The following is a 17,249-nucleotide window of genomic DNA, read 5'->3' as shown; positions in this document are numbered from 1 at the left end:
TCAGATTCAGATAGTCTAAATTCCACTCAATTCTGAACTTATATGGACTGTAAGTCTTACAGAGCAAATATCTCTTTAAAACTACCTAGAAATCAATTAGTACATCAAACTTGAGCTAAAAAGTGCACAAATTGCCTAAGCAAGCACCTCTGCATATGCTCGTTTGCATCCTGACTTGGAGATCTAGGGCTTACCTCCTCTGTACAGCTACTAAGAGGTGAACCAACAGTTCTTATACTGTACCTAGGTATGCAGTAAGAACTGCTGCAATAAACCTGTTCAGATTCCATCTACCTTACTCAGGCAGAGGAAATTCATTGCAGGCTAATGAAGTCAAGATAACTTTTTATTTAAAATGGTAAGAGAGAAGAAACATGTATGTACAGCAAATAACCTCTGTCCAGCATCTTACACATCTCTCTTTCTACATAACACTGTATGTAAGTAAACTTAGTGAAGACATATTCAAGAAACATGCTTGCTTTTGAGGTTGTCTTGACTTCATGAAGCTTTCAAGCATTACAATATTAAAACCGGATGCATAGAACAGGTGGTCTAAATATGCTCTAAGTTTATTTTTTCTTTTAGAAAAAGAAAAAAATCTCAGTCAACAGACAGGCTTTTAAATCATATTCTTGAAAGTAAATTTGTTTTTTCAGGGGCTAAGTTTCACTGCAAGTCAACAAAGCTTAAACCTTTACATGTACAAGTCACTTTTGACAAAAACATAGACACCAAAGCTCTTACTTAAAGTCTGAAAAACCACAAAATATTACCTAATTGAAGAGCCATCTTGTGGCACACTTTTAATTCAAAACATGTTTTTCCAATTCTAAAATTTCAGTCTTCACCTTTTTTTACTTTTTGTAAAAAGACAGGTCTCAAAATTTCTCTTCCGTTGTGTTTGGCAGTACATAGCTTTTAAAGCATATAAAAAAAAATAGCTCAATACCTATATTCTAGCTTTTGCCAAAAGGACATTAGTGGGAAAACATGAACAACAGATGATTCTGGAGAGATTGCAGTGAGGGGGGTATTTGCAAAGACAAGGAGGCACAAAGGTCTAAAGTCAGGATGAAGAGGAACTTAATGATGTTGAAGTGCTTATTCAGTGAATGTAAGAATGGATTCCACATGGACATAGAAGAATATACGCCATGTGGATATGAAAGAAGAGTACCAGGGCTACGCTGTATTACACTGAGCAATAATCTTCCCTCAAGTGTTAAGCATAACTTCTGCAACTCATTGCTGTTTCCATGAAAGAAAACAGGACACTTATTTTTTCTAACAAATGCAGTCGGACAGGTAATAGAATACGCAAGAGATACTTATTTGCAACTGAGCTTGCAACAATGAGAGTTTGAGAAAACTGGTGCACCTTATAAAATAACCCAGTTTTAAATCACCATCTTCATTAAAATAGAAAAACCACGAAGAATTTCTGGCACCAAGCTTTTCTAACCACAACAATATTAGAGGCCAGAGTTTTATACACAACAGACAGAAAAGACATGCAGAAGTCACAAGTAGTTCTATAAGAGCAAGTATAAGCAGTTTTGAAAGGTCTTTGAACAATACATTAACTACTAGCTTATTCTCATAAGCAAATAGTATTATTTCCTTACTGAGAAACTTCCAAATGTGAAAACTTGGCCATCCATTAAGAGAATAGCTGTATGGTTGCTCCCAGCAGTAACTTGTGTACTAGGACCTGGTAACGCTTGCACCAAAGTGGGACATCCCCTATATCAAAATAAATTAATTTTGTATTACTATATGCTTATGCAACATTTAACACCTACATTAAGTATTATAGGGATTTCAATCACTGTGAGATATATTCGCTATGTTCACATACTATATGGAATCAGAGTCAAGCAACATCTTACATATTAAATGAACAGAGGTTTGAAAGACTGTACTGAATATTTAAGTTTATGCCCTCTTGTTACAGGGAACCTGATCAAGTACCCTCTCTTCAATTAAACTTAGATACTAGCATAGAATAAAAACATAATATATAACTGTAGGATTACACTAATGTTACTGTAGTTATGATAATATATATGTGTGCGTGTATACATATATATATAAAATATATTGCAATGAACTGTAGCAGTAAAAAAATTGTGTTGTGAGGATGCTGGTTAAGCACTTAAAAAAACTGTTTGCATTATGAAGCAATCAAAGCCTTATGTGGTTGGTAACCTAGTACAATTACCCGAAGTAATATTGATTTGGCCCTCCTGAGATCCCTGTCTAGGGAATTATAAAAGAAAACAAAGGTCCACCCACCTCCATCAGCTTTCTAATGGAGAATAAGGCATTACAAAACTGCTCTCCATTGAATTCATAGGCTCAAGAAAGAACAAACCTCTCCAAAATCTTTTCCGGAAAAATCTGAAAAAGTCTAATCCATGTGCCTCCCAAATATGCACAGATACAAGAAAATAAATTTCCCATTCCAGTAAAAATGAAGACCAAAAACCCAATAGGATGATTAAGAAGTGAAGAAAGAAAACTTGAAGCGATGACTTAGAATAGAAATAGCAGAAAATATAAAAAGAAAGAGGTATGAGATATTAAAACGTTTATCTCATTCCCAACAAAGTGAACAGGAGCCTACAAGAACGGTACCAGACTTTGAATCCCACAATGAATGTCTACCTAGACTTCAAATTTATTGTGGACTTAGAAAGACTGTGAGTTTGAAGAACAAGTTATTCCCAAATAACTCTGTGTTTGGGTACTCTGATTCTAGAGAACAGCGGCACTGTTTAAACTTACTTTCAAACACACATTTTCAAAAGTAGGTTAATCTAAAATAAGAACAGTTTGTCTTATGTTGGAATTAAAAAAAAAAGTGTGCCAGCCCACGGTTACCCAGCAATTGTTTAGCAGCTGATGTGCAAAAAGATGGGTTATCTGCATGTTCTGATTTTGGCTGAATTGCAGGTAAAACAGAAGTCAAGAAAGCAGGAGGAAGGAGAGGCATCATAGTAGATGGGAAGACGTGAACATACAGAAATGTGGAACAGAGGATGCAGCATGAAGATAGGTTGACAACCTGAAGGAGGGGGAACACAGGTGTACAGAAAGAAATTATTCTTTCGCAGTGAATGTAGCTTCCAGTTGGTGATTCTAGTGGAGATGGAGAGACTGAAGGGCAGCATGAAATTTGATAGAGAATGCACAAGATGACATTCATAAAATTAGAAGCCTTTGTTGGTCTATAGGCACATGGGTTTGGACATCAGTAAGATCATACACAGACACACAGAGCTAAGTTTAGCAACACCAATGATTAAACATTTTAAATACAGAAGAAACATTACATTTGCCTCCCATTAACTTCAAGGAAGCCCAAAAAGGCACTGAAGCAGAAATAAAACACAGTTAAGAAATAATACAACAGCATACCTGTTAAAGGGAAATATTTTTATTAAAGTTTTTTCTCTCCCTGAAAATTATGATAGCCACAGGCATGAAATTATCAATTCTATGCTAAAAAAAAAAAAAGTGAATGTTTCATCTCTTTGATGCATAAAAGCTAAGTTATTATCATCAAAAGTATTTATCTTTCTGTTTTGCCAATTGAATCTGCAATGTTATCTGAATACTGTGTATGGTATTCCCTTGGCAGCAGCAGAGCAAAACTGGATAAGCAACTAATGTAGTGAGATATAACATGTTACCCTCTTAAACAGCTCTTTTATTAAGATCACCCAGCTTTTGGAATGACGAACTACAGTGTATCAACTAAAGAAATGAAAAAGAAAAAGCTGTCAAAAAATAAATTAAAATTACAGAAAAATAGTTTTCACTTCATAAAAGGAGAAGGGATTTGGAAAAATAAAGTCAGTCAGTTTGATTGTATATGGAATTTAAAACCTGTGATACTATCGAGTATTTCCCTATCCCTCTGGAACTCACCACAGAAAAGCTCAGCATAGACACTTAAGAGTCTGAGAGACTATCTGGACAAAGTTTTGATAACCAGGGTTTCTCCATTTGAATGGGAGAAAGCAAGAAATATTCTTCTGGGATGGAGTTGAAGGACACATTGGTGTCAAACTCACAGATTCGTTGGCTTCTGGATATGACACAGGTACTCAACACAGGTCAATCACAAAAGACGAACTTCATCGATACAGAAAGTAACCTGAGATTCCTTGGGAAAAACGTAAGATTTCTGAATGAAAAGCAGTCGATATACATTCACCAGCTAACTCAGGATCCTACAGAACGTCCAAAAGTATTTTGGCTGTCTACACCGAAACCCTCTTCCATGCTGAAGGGTAGGCATTTCTGGGCGCAGGTGTGGTCTTTGAAAACTCTTTCTGCATTAACTGTTCGGACAATCGCTGTCCATGGTGCTTATCCAGCCAACCGTTGACTGCCGGGGCAGCACAAAGTCACTTGGGGCAGCTGACCGTAGGCCTGGAAATTCAGGTTCATCATGGGCTGTTACTGGGTAGTGAGTAAAAGGAAACCAGTAATAAACTCTGTCAATTGCAGGCAGAGTTGGACAGTATGGAGTTAAAAAGAAAAATGGAGATTTTTTTTAGATTTTAGTGGTATCTGGAAGTTTGGTGAAAAGATGTAAATAAGACCTGCAATCCACTGCTGAAGTAAAAAATGCACCTAGAAACATGGTCCTAGAGATGATGGAACACACTTTTTTTCTAGATATATGAATAGGATATCATCTCTACTCTGTCTTCAAATAGAACATAGCTGGCTGTCCATGGAAGGTCTGCTGTTTTCTTCCATGTTATTGTGATTTTGCTTCCGAAGATTCAACACCAGGACTGTCTTTCTTTAGTTGTTGGATTTCTGGAGCTTGACTGCCAGATCATGTGCTTGCTAACGTACTGCTGAAGTCAACAGTTTGTACAAGAAATGCAGGCAAATTTTGAACAATAACAGAAAGATTTTGGAGTTTTAAGTCCCAGCTTCTTGAGAGAAGCATCAGCAACAGAGGCCTTTGCTTACCTGAATACAAGATGTTATTTTTCTCCGAGACTAGATGCTGCAAAGCATTTCTTGCTTCCGGTGAATTTCTATCCACCAGCATCTAATATAGAGGAGACTATAAGCAGAGACTGACAAATCCTTGATGTAGTGAATAGCTCATCAATATCTGCCACTGTGGATTTTACAACCGAAAGCCTAAGCAGACTGGATTAATGGCTCCAGCATACCGATATGGAAAAAAATGGCCTCCCAAGATCACTTGCATTTTTAAGTGGTCCATCTATGAATGGCTTTGCTGGAGAAAAAAATAACACTACCTTGTGCATATTGCTTGTTCCTCCACACCATTTCAGTTCTAGTAATGGTTTACTGAGAATCACATTGTCCTGTTCATCTGCTGTTTTGTTTGCTTGTGTGCATAAAAAATAGTCTGAAGTCCTTCTAGGACATGCAATATGCCTCATTCCTACTGAAGTAGGAGGAAGAATTTGTGGCGTTCATCATACTCTCATAGAGGAGTCCAAAATCCCCTTAATTAAGGAGAAAGACATGTCTGGACAGGCATGCAGAATTCAAAATAGTTCAGCATTTTCAAGACTTTTAAAAATATAGTCTCACTACTAAATCTTTACACCACAAGACAGGAGTCTCTGAAATGATAAGTCATCAATCGCTGCCCAGGAACTTCCATCATTGCTTCATCCAGCAATGAAGATGGCTCCCTCAGGTGAAAAGGAGAGTTCCTACATTCTCCCTGACAGTTCTTGTTTTCAGTGGCCCCCATATTTAGATACACTGGCTAGGCTGCCTAAATATTCCTTCCTTTTTTTTCTTTTCTTTTTTTCTTTTTCTTTTTTTTTTTTTTTTAGCCTCCCCTCTCTCTCTCCCAGAAACACAGTAGAGTATCAGTTCCTGGATTCAGAAGATGATGGTCTTCCTGAGGTCAATACAGGCAATGTGACACACTGCATGACTGACATACCACTGACCTGGCTGGAGCTGGCCATCTGAGCACCACTGCGTCACAACTGAGGTGGAACTCTGCATAAGGATTCCCTGTTTCCTTCTCTGAATCCCTTACTGTGAGGACAGAGGAGAGATCTCTACTTAAAGCTGGAAAAAGAAGTACATCAATGAGGAAATTATAATTTGAATGATGGTGCTAAACAGCAATATAGTACTATAGCCAGTTCTCATGCACAGGACATACTCCAAATTTCTTCAAGGTTTTTATCAGACACTCTCTAGGGTCTGTTGTAGAATGATATAAAGGTCAGCACCAAGTTGCTTGTACCTCCTCAGCTTCTAGGCCTGGTCAAGCACTATCCTTTGGCACAGGATGTTTCATGTTCTCTTCTAGGATCTCACTTGGAACTACACTTGGTCTCCATCCAGTTTCTGTCTAAATAAGCAACAGATTTGTGGTTTACTGCCTGAAATTCTGACAGATACAGCAGATAGCTCCGATGCCTTCAGAAAAGCCAAGTGATTTCATCAAAGTTGGAAATAGAAGACAGTAAGTTACTAGTACAAATGCCACTGCTGTTTGTACCTCTTCAGTTTTTAAGACAGAAACTGGCCTTATTCTAGTAGTGACTTGAATTGCCAGCTAAAGCTGTTGTAGCTCGGAACAAGTATCCAAGAATTTCCAGGAATGAAAAACAGAGTACTTCTGTGATACGGCTCTACCACAGACAGAACCACAAACTGCATTCACCAGTCCAATGCAAACTGAGTAGGGGTAACAGTTCAGAGATTATCATTAGGCACAGCAGTCAATACAAAGCAACACTTCCAGTAAAATTTCTTTCCAATGAAAGTTTTAAGATGATGAAGATTTCTTCAGAAACTTGACAGAATAAATTATTTTGAAGTCTCCAAAGAGATTATGAGGATAGATGTTCAGTAATTTTCATCTCACTGCTACAAGAGAAATGACAGAACTGAAGACAGGTCATGGATGCTCCACTCCATATGCCTTTTACATAAGGATACTGGGCATTACTGGACATACACAAAGCCTCAGTGATTCCTACTATTCAAAATCCCCTGTCTTATGTGTTATATGGTATATGTACATGCCCAAAGAACATTATTATATTTCCTTTCATGGTAGGACACTGGCTTTTTTACTTCAGTGACTAGATAAAGATACTGAGGATGAGATACGAAGTGTGACATTGAGCTTCACGTTACAGACACCTATATTTAATTATCTATGCTCTCACTGTAGTCAATGGAGATTAAGCTCATAAAGTTTACAGAGCTACTGAGCATACCTAAAGTAGATAAGTAGTGGGTGGTTAGTCAAACAGTTCTCCACACTCTGTTGACTTCTTTATTTCCATTGACCGCAAAGAAAGCACACAACTCTCATGCTGACATCCAAAATAAGTGTCTACAAAATGCAGCTGAGACCCAAGCTCAGTGACTTAATTTTTGATATTAATAATAAACAAAACTGAGATTTTACCATAACTGAACTACTGTCAATGGTCTAACAGAAACAGTTTAATCTAGGATTACAACATCATACTATTTGAATTACTGCATATGTAGTATTTTACAGAAATAATGAAATCTTAGTAGGATTTCAATGTCATTCTCTCATATATGTAGGGAGAATCAAAGAGATAGAAGCATTTCAAACTCAGTTATCAAAGCTATGCTAATAACTATGTACATAAGTCTTTTTGTATTAAATAAATTACTTAATACAACAGTACTGGTACTGTACCTATATCCAAGGGATTATGGGTAATAAGTGCAGGACAAGAGCTTATCAACTTTGGACAAGATCTGAGTTTTCACACTTGTTAGCTACAGAGAAACAGAAATTTAGCTACTTTTTATGCAGCAGTACAGCAATACACAACCATGTCCTTTAACTACCAGCTCACCTGGAATTAACATCACCATGTCCAAGTTGCCCATGCTGCCCATATCCAAATGTGTAAACATCACCGTTCTCCATTAAAACCACTGAAAAACAAACAAAAAAGAAGAATATTTTTCTGATGTATGCACATGTTAATATGGTACTGCACCAGTGCTTGTTAGCCTTTCTGAGTAGCACAGTTAATGATCTCTACCAAAACACTAAGAGATGTATACCAGATTCCACAACCATCACAGCTAGCATCTCTATGCAGGGCTAGAACTGTGCCATGCAGATGTTTTCAAATGACTCAAAAATTGCTTAAAACCTCTGATGTAACTCAATATATGATACTTATAGTCCTTTTCACTGTTGAAGGACAGTGTAGTAGGCTACAAAATGATACTGCAACCTTTCCAACCTTTAACACTGCCATGTACATCCTTATTGAAAATTAAACACAAAGCAGTGAAAACACATAGGACAATACTAAAAAATTACAACAAAAATTCTATGCTATAATTAATGTTGATTTATTAGTTTTCACCTGAATGGTGAAATCCACAACTGACTTGTACGGCTCGCAGTTCACAGTCAAAGCGGACAGCCCCTGGTGGATAGGTTGTAATTTTGCTGGCATCCTTCTCACCTCTTTCTCCACTTCCGTCTATAAATAAAATTTATAATTATATCCCATGTCTTCTAAAAGAGTTATATTAGAAGAATGAATAGGACAAGAATAGTAAATAACTCCCCACCCCGCCATTTGTAAGGTAGGAGAGAAAACTTGCAGAATAGTATGAGAGCTCAAAATGTGGCATCAAAGTAGATGTGAAAGATGACAGAAACTCTACTTCTAAACAACCTACTACAAAGTTACACACTGGAAAATATCACATCCTCTAAAGCAGAAACATCCAAAGAGCAGCCAAAAATTACCAGCAAAACAGGAAATTCAAACAACTTCAGAGGTTCTGCTTAATAACCATCACTTTCATTCTTCAATAAAATAGCATTATGAAGCAGACAGAAAGTGCTCTGGTTAAACTCAGTGGGCATAGTCTGGTTTGGTTTTTTCAATTACTACTCGTTAAGGACTTTACTTGACTCTAACTTGGCCATATAGACCTTGTTTTACATAACTAACAATTATTTATGCAGCTCATTTCTAACAACACCGACATACTCACTACTAGGATATCTGTTTCCTGTCCCTTTAAAATGCATTTTTAGACACTGTTGCTGTGATTTCTTTTAGTAAGTATGAACTGTGTTATTGGTTCCTAAAGCCACACTGCCCTCGCATCAGATAAAAGCACTGAAGTGACAAATAAATGTATTATTTATAAACTTCTTGAAAGCCACTATCTTCTCCAGAAATCAGAATGTTTACATTATCTAACAATTACACTATAATTAAACTTTATGGTCACAAAAGAATGTGGTTTCATAATGCTAGCAGGAAACCAACATGACAGAGAAACAGACAACATGCTCATCACCATTAACACACCTATACTTGTGTACAAAGTGGGCAACGAAAGCGCTAAAGAAAGTGCATTTTCACAACAAAAAATTTCATATATGGCTTTAGTCACACTGCCTCTAACAGAGAAATGAGAGAAAATACATGAAGTGAAAAATAACTGCACAAAGGAGATTCCACATTCTTTCTGTGATAATTCTGACTGATTACTGCTTTATTAACAAAATTGATACAGGAAAACAACTGCTGCTCAAAGCATTCACAGTGTTGTTAAATTAGATCTATATTTATTATTTCCATATGTTTTCCTGAATAATCGTTAGTGGAAGTCTGAACTCTGAGACTTCATTATTCACTGTCTGCAGCAAAGCACTTACAGACTTACATATATTTTAAAATATAATTCTGTTTTTATACATATTGCTCAAACATTCTTTCCTTTTTATTGCATGGAAACTGCTGATACAGTAAAGTCACTTCGGCACTTTTATTACAAACCAGTTCTAAAAAAATCTTACTGTTCTGGAAATAAATCTGTTTTCTAGTGATGATTGAGTACAGAAATTATATGAATCTCCATATAGTTTACATCTGTAAAGGAAGAGTGTGTATAGGTATTAAGTAATGCTTTTGAAGAATTAGGTTTAACAGCATAGGTAAAGTATCCCCTTGAAAATGTGGGTGCCCTTCATCAAAAAGAGTTACACTTGCACTACATGTTGAATATGTGTGAAACGGAGATATAATAAAGGAATTGTCTGGCACTCAGAACTGCCATGGGATTACTGAGGTTTTTCCAATAGCACCAGCTGTGTACTACCAGACTGCATTGAAGGTCTGTCTGCAGCTTTTTTTGTATTAACAACAAAAGCAAATACAAAGAGAGAGAACCACTATTTAACAACAAAAAACCTGAAAATACAGAATTCTTCCTCCTAGTCATGCAATTTTGCCTTAACATCCTTCCAGCATTTTAGCTAACAATTTGGCTACTTCTCAAATACAGTACCTTTGAACTTTTTATGCCTACTTTTGCATTAAACTCTACATGCCAAAGTAATCAAGAGATGGTTCTAAGGGCTAATATTGCCATGAGAATTATTTATTCAGCAAGCAGTCTACTCACTGCTTCCCTCTTTCACACAAGCTTTTCAGACAGAGGCAGACAAAAAAGCTAATTGTTCTGGAAGTCTACCTGTGGCTCCCGTCTCCTCTCCACCCTCAATCATTGATGACTGTAATGAAAAATGTAAGCTCTCCCACCGTGCAATTGCATTTCAACAGTCATCTGCCAGGAATGCACATGTCCAGTAAGTATGTGTCACAGCTGCATGCACTTCCTATAGTGAAACGAATTAAGACACACAGCAACCACATCGCCTATGTAGAGACATGTTAAGAACATTTAGCAGAAGTTGTATTCTGGTCACGTACCAGTGCCATATCAGCTGATCCACAGACACCTGAACAGGTACACGTGCCCTGCTTCATTGTAAGAAAAACATACTGCTCTTAAGCTCGTCAACAACTACTAATAAATAGTTGAGGACTGCTGTTTTCTCAAAGAAATATGTGATACTGCCTTTAAATAAAAGATGATTCTAGATATATACCCATTTTTGCCAAAGTTGCAAATGAAAGCATGACACCATATTACTCTTAAGGAAACACTAAATACTATCGTGCAAGATAGAGAGACAAACACATTTACATGAAACATATTTTGCAATTCTTATCCAAGAAATAAATTTATTTCAAAGGAAAAAAGTTTACAGAGCTGTTATTTTCAAATTCCAAACCTAACTTCTCAAAGCCTTTAAGAATGCAGGAATGGAAGCAACTGTCTTCCATATATCTCTTACTTTGCTTAAGTGTGAAATTTGCAAACTGAAAATAAAACTTCTCTCAGTCTTCTTTGTGTGGTTAGTAACTCTCTCATGAGTTTTGAATTGGCTGGATCTTCAGAACTTGAGAAGCACTCTAAAATAAATTTACGTGTGGTAAGTACAAAACCCTTGCACCTAAAAGATGTAAGATTCAGCTAGTCTTGTTTAGGGGAAAAAAAATGTCTTTTGACTAAAATACACAAATAGAATATCAGTACTTATTTTTAGAGCAATACTTCTGGGCTATACCAAAAGTATATCTGTTTTTCTGTATACTCCATTACATGGCCAACACATATCATATTTTTCTAGCAGCACTGGCCAGGAAAACGAAGTTCTACAAGCTCCTATGCTTAGAGATAAGGCTGCAAATAAACTGGGTCATCCCCTTTCCTTTCCATACTTTCACAGAGTCAAAATGTTTTTAGATATGAGAGTGAAGGGTGGATGCAGAAAGCTTATTTGCACGTGTCTCAAGGAACAATTGTAACTATGGAGATACACGCTTGCTCTTCTTCAAATTGTGCACATACTCCTTTCATGAGAAGTAGTATCAAAACAACTCTTGCTAAAAGGGAAGCACAGAAAGACTACTGAAGCAGAGACTCCTCTGGTTGAATGAATGGAACTTGGCAAGCACAGCAAGTTAGTATTTCCAGTGTTGCACAACTGGACTACCACAAAACAGAAACTTCGACTCTTTCATCGCTCTAAGAGAGAAGAAAGCACCAAGGAAAAGCTCCATCTTCCTGCTGTCAACACTGAGGGGTGGGCTCCATGAACAACCTCACAGTGATGGGTTTTCATCTTGATTATCTTATACAGTTGGGGAAGGAAAGCAAGATAACTGGGAATACAACCAAGAAACCCCCTTCCATCACTCTATTTTCCTTAGAAAATTCTTAACTCCTGAAGACAATTTTTCCCTCTGTGAAACATGTTCAAAATTTCTCTTGGCTGATATTGCTACCAAAAAAAAAAAAAAAGCTGCTTTCCAGGAGCAAAGAACAAGCTCATTCAGTCCCAACAGCAATTAAAGTCATGAGCTATAAATAAGAGTTCTGCTGGCAATAAAACCCCAACATTGTACAGAATGGCATCTCAGACCCTTGGTCCAGACCTGAGGAAAAACATCTTGTTAGTGTTTCCCAGCTGCAGTAAGGGTGATGATATTTCATTTCTCACTGACCATCTTTGGAGGAGGGAAAAAGTGCTTTTAAAGACGTTAAATGCATTTATTCTCCCCATAGATGAAAAGCTTTAATGCAGTAAGACTGTACACAAAAAATTCTTAGAATAACTGTCTCTTTAGATGACATCATTTGCCAACAAATCTTTGTTCAGTTCAGCAGTGATTACCCAAATAAAGCATATCAGTCAAGTAAGCAAGGAACAGGTACCAGTAAATTTAGTACTGGCCTCACGAGTATTACCAGTTGAAATAAATTTTCCTTGCCTGAAGATCTTGAAGGTCTGGCTGGTGTGAAGAGTTACAAGACTACTTTAGCAGACACATCTGCAGTAAGAATGCTGGTTTGGAAAGCATCACATTCAAAAGTAAAACAAAATAACATGTTGATTTCAATGTTATAGTGTCCTTTTACTGAAGTCAATATCCCTGCCTCAGATTGCTCAATTATTGCTTTTACATTCCATGTATAGTAAAAGATGCAGGTCTCTTAAAATGAATTATACTTCTTATTTTTTTCACAACTCTCACTTTCCCCATTACTTTGATAACAACTTACTTCACCAGTTTTCCTTTTTCTTTTGGAAGCTCTTCCAGAAGTTAAGGGGCATTGCTAGTTTCTAGTGGAATTTATGGTTGTCTTTTGAGGAGCAATCTTCTGAGGCAGAGAAGGGTCTCAAAGTTTACTTGTAAAGATGTTATAATCTTCCTTATCTGCTGTGCTGGTTTTGGCTGGGATAGAGCTAGTTTTCTACATAGTAGCTGGTATGGGGCTATGTTTTGGATTTGTGCTGGAAACAGCGTTGATAACACAGGGATGTTTCAGTTATTGCTGAGTAGGGCTTACATACAGTCAAGGCCTTTTCTGCTTCTCACCCCACCCCACCAGTGAGTAGGCTGGGGGGCCACAAGAAGTTGGGAGGGGACACAGCTGGGACAGCTGACCCCCAACTGACCCAAGGGATATCCCATAACATATGATGTCATGCTCAGCATACAAAGCTGGGGAAAGATGGAAGGGGGTAGGGACATTCAGAGTGATGGTGTTTGTCTTCCCAAGTAACCATTACATATGATGGAGCCCTGCTTTCCTGGGGATGGCTGAACACCTCCTTGCCCATGGGAAGCAGTGAATGAATTCCTTGGTTTGCTTTCCCTGCATGTGTGGCCTTTGCTTTACTGATTAAACTGTCTTCATCTCAACCCATGAATTTTCTCACTTTTACTCTTCTGATTCCCTCCTCCATCCCACCAGGGCAGGGAGCGAGGGAACGGATGTGTGGGGCTTAGTTGCTGGCTGGGGTTAAATCATGACCTCTGTTTAGCATCAGACACAAAGAACTAAAATAAACTGAACTTTTCTTTGCATGTAGCCTTCCTCAAGGAAAAATAAATGTTCAGTTCTACAGAGCATATATGAGAATATCTTTCAGCACAATACAAACCTTTGCATTGTTCTTACAACTCCAAAAAGCAATGTAAACCACAGACTGACACTACTGAATATACCTCTTGTAAGGAGATACTTGAGCTGAAGTGAGCTCCAACTACTAACACATGCCAAAAAAGTACAGATGTAGGCAGGATGAGAACACTCCTTTATGCACTTGCCTACGAGGTCAAGGGCTTGCAAGCAGTACAACTAGCAGTAGCATTCAGCTTAAGAATACTGGCCATCAGTAAATTGTCACTCAAATGACAGCATTTATGTTATGTATGTTTTGTCTTTCAGCATCTGATCTCTCCCAGTGAGATTATGATAGGTTAGTCTATTTAATCCATCAAGTCTTAAAGGTCAGATGATACTTTTTCCAAATAGATTGAATATGTGTTATGAAAATACAAAGGACCAGATTCTGCTTTCATTTCCATAAAATAAACTTAAGATGATTTCATGATCCAGTATGCTTATAACTAGGTAGGCCTATCATCCACACACACTGAAATCATATCTCAAAAGGCTTCAAACTCTCATACAATTTGTTTGCATGCATGCCAAATACTAACTTCTGTTAATTCAACTGAAATGCCATTCTAACAATCCTTTTCATATTTAGCTATTCTTTAGAACATAGTTGAAGTGTTCCAGGCCCTCATCATTTTAGGAGTTTTCTACTTACTTTGATCAGGTCTGTAATTTAAATTTTACATATTTATCCCTTATATATAAATACGTATGTAAAAACACATCTATATCTACATATATATACACAAACTATGATCAAATTTGACACAGCTCAACTTTTATAAATTCAGTTGAAATTTCTTCCTAAAAAAATTAAATCACTTATATCTGAACAAATTACACATTTAGAAATTCAAGGTATCATGAATTGGCTTTCCAGACATACAAAAACATCAGAAATATCAAAGACACTCCCTTACTTACATTCTGCAAAAGAATGTTTAACTCAAGAATATTGCAGCGTAAAACCTGTACTTTGATTCATATTCTCCCCATTCAAAGCTAGTTAAAAAAAGTGTTGTTTACAATATTCTAAATATTTCATCTCTAAAAAAGGCTTGTTAAAAAATAACGTACCAATGAAAAATTTTATGCTAGAATTAACCAGTCTGAAATTGATATGTTAAAGCAATCACCCCAGATATATGACACCAAGGTTCAAAAACCAAATCAACACAAATGCAATGCAGCAGTCTGAGTCACTGGAAGTTGTTAAAAGTTTCCTACAGTAAAATTAAAGAGCCTTAGGAATGAGACAGCATTAGAAATGAGAAAAGACACACAGAAGGAAAATGCATATTTCATCAAAAAAAAAAAAAAAAGAAAGAAAGAAAAACAAAGAAGATGCAGACTACCAAACATTTACACTTTTAAAAAAAGTCTGTATTTAAATGCATTTTCTTTCTCCTCAGGTAACAAGATACTAACAAGAAGAAAGGTAGAATCCATTTTGTGCAGTTCTTTGAAAAGACAGATTCAGCTCATGGAAGAAGTGACTACTGGGAGGACGGGCTTATTGCCACCCTAGCCAATAAGGAAGACCAAATACCTTTGTGCTTGTCCCGTTTATGCTTTAGCTGTGCTGGATGGGGTCTGATTCTGGCTAGAGCCTGTTCTCGATGGTTCATAAAAATAGGACCAGGAAATACAAGGGGGCCTGAGGAGAAACATGTTGCACATGCATAGGAAAGCTCACAAAATGGAAACAGTGTGTTAAACAAAATTCAAATTAAAAGCAATGAAAAAAAAAGGAATAATAGTTATATAATAATCTTGTTGTCCTAAATTGAAAAGGCTCTAAATAAAAGTTGCCATTTCTTGATAATAAGCAATAGAAATACAACAGACTCACACCAGAGTAAAATCTGACAGCAAATATCCATCACTGTCTTTAATAGTTAGAAAGATTAAGTATCATGCCTTACATCCTACAATATTATATTCAAAATACTAATTTGGAACAATATAATCATAACAATGCTAAATTTAAAAAACATAACCATACAATTCTTTGTAATTACCATCACTTATAAAGCACTTACTTATCACTTATAAAGAAAATAGCCAGCCAAAAACACCTGTTCCATGAGGAAAATCATTCAAATTATATGATTTTTTTTTCTTATCTACTTATTAATTTTGAAATCAATTTATTTTAAAAATATTTCCCAACTATGTAAAGGTCTTCAAGAGAAGATTTGTATTTGAAGAAAGCAATGATGTATATATTTAAAATTTTCTCCAGACTACTTTTTCCTGTTTAAAATCTAGAACCATTCAGTGTTGTATTAAGTTTAATTGAGGCTGATTATATGTAGATCACAGACCAGTAATTTGTTCCTTAAATCTGTATTTTTCCTCTATTTTAAAGGTTAAGCATGCCACCAAGAATTTCTTTGGAGGCACCTCCTTCTTCCAGAAGTCTCATATTCAATGGAAACCATGAATCAGGAGCAGCTAATTCTGCCAAGTCCCACTCTTGCCATTCCATGGGTTCTCAGACCCCGTCCTTACATGGATCTTCACTAGAAAAAAAATCCAACATCCCCCCTCAAAAAAAAACCCCAAACAATCAAACACCACACAAACATCACCAACACCACCAAACCCAGAAACCAAAACACCTCAAACCAAGTGTCATGTTTTAAACAGCTTATATGAAACTTTGAAAACAAGTATTCATCCTCCTTCCCCAAAATCACTGATACTCTATTTCCTTAGCTGAACTTTATTAACAAATTAATGTAGGCTAACTTTTCATAAAGTTGTCTCAGGTTTCATGCTGTCACCTTTATATCATCAGTTCCTTCACTAATAGTAAACAGTATGGAAAGAAATTTAAGTGGAAGTTAGGTCAAATCTATCTAGCTTTAGAACCTTCAGATGAAGAAACTTGTCTTCACACACAGAAGTTCCCAAATTTTAGCATTAACTTAACGAAGAAAATTAAAAATGTTTTAAAAATCCACTACTGCCTTTCCCCCTAGCTTTGAGATTTATGTGTTAGCTAATACAATGGGTCAAACCCCTCATTAATCATGTATGTTTCTACACACAGCATAGATTTTTTGTTTTGGTTCTACTGTATTTAGCTGGACTTTCTTTATCCCAGAATAGGTCCCCTTGCTAATTAAGAACTCCTCCTGATGATCAAGGATCATAATTTGCTTTTGCTTTACCTCCAGCTTGCAGATTCTTCCTTTAGTTGTCTTGCTATCGCTCCCACTTTTCACAGTCTCCTCTCAACTGGAGCTTCCATTTAATAGATACATTTTGGGTAATGATTACTTTCTGCGAGGCCACGTGCTGTGTTTAATATCCTACTTCCCAGAGTTTAGGCTTACTCAAAAAATTGTACCATGTTT

At 36.6% G+C, this 17,249-nt stretch overlaps 1 protein-coding gene across 1 annotated transcript in view; it reads right to left on the bottom strand.

Moving 5' to 3' along the window:
• Window positions 1–17,249, bottom strand: part of LOC104159092 (E3 ubiquitin-protein ligase MYCBP2-like) — a gene marked incomplete at both ends in the record, with an annotated part of 91,874 nt that overhangs the window by 40,744 nt on the left and 33,881 nt on the right. Inside the window, 4 exon segments of the mRNA XM_009696910.1 lie at window positions 1,629–1,746; window positions 7,881–7,962; window positions 8,406–8,525; window positions 15,434–15,541. Coding sequence (XP_009695212.1) covers window positions 1,629–1,746; window positions 7,881–7,962; window positions 8,406–8,525; window positions 15,434–15,541 — 428 coding nt within the window.

The sequence above is a fragment of the Cariama cristata genome, unplaced genomic scaffold (assembly GCF_000690535.1).
Source record: "Cariama cristata isolate BGI_N322 unplaced genomic scaffold, ASM69053v1 scaffold10913, whole genome shotgun sequence".
Taxonomy (NCBI): domain Eukaryota; kingdom Metazoa; phylum Chordata; class Aves; order Cariamiformes; family Cariamidae; genus Cariama; species Cariama cristata.
This window is presented reverse-complemented; position numbering and strand designations above follow the sequence as displayed.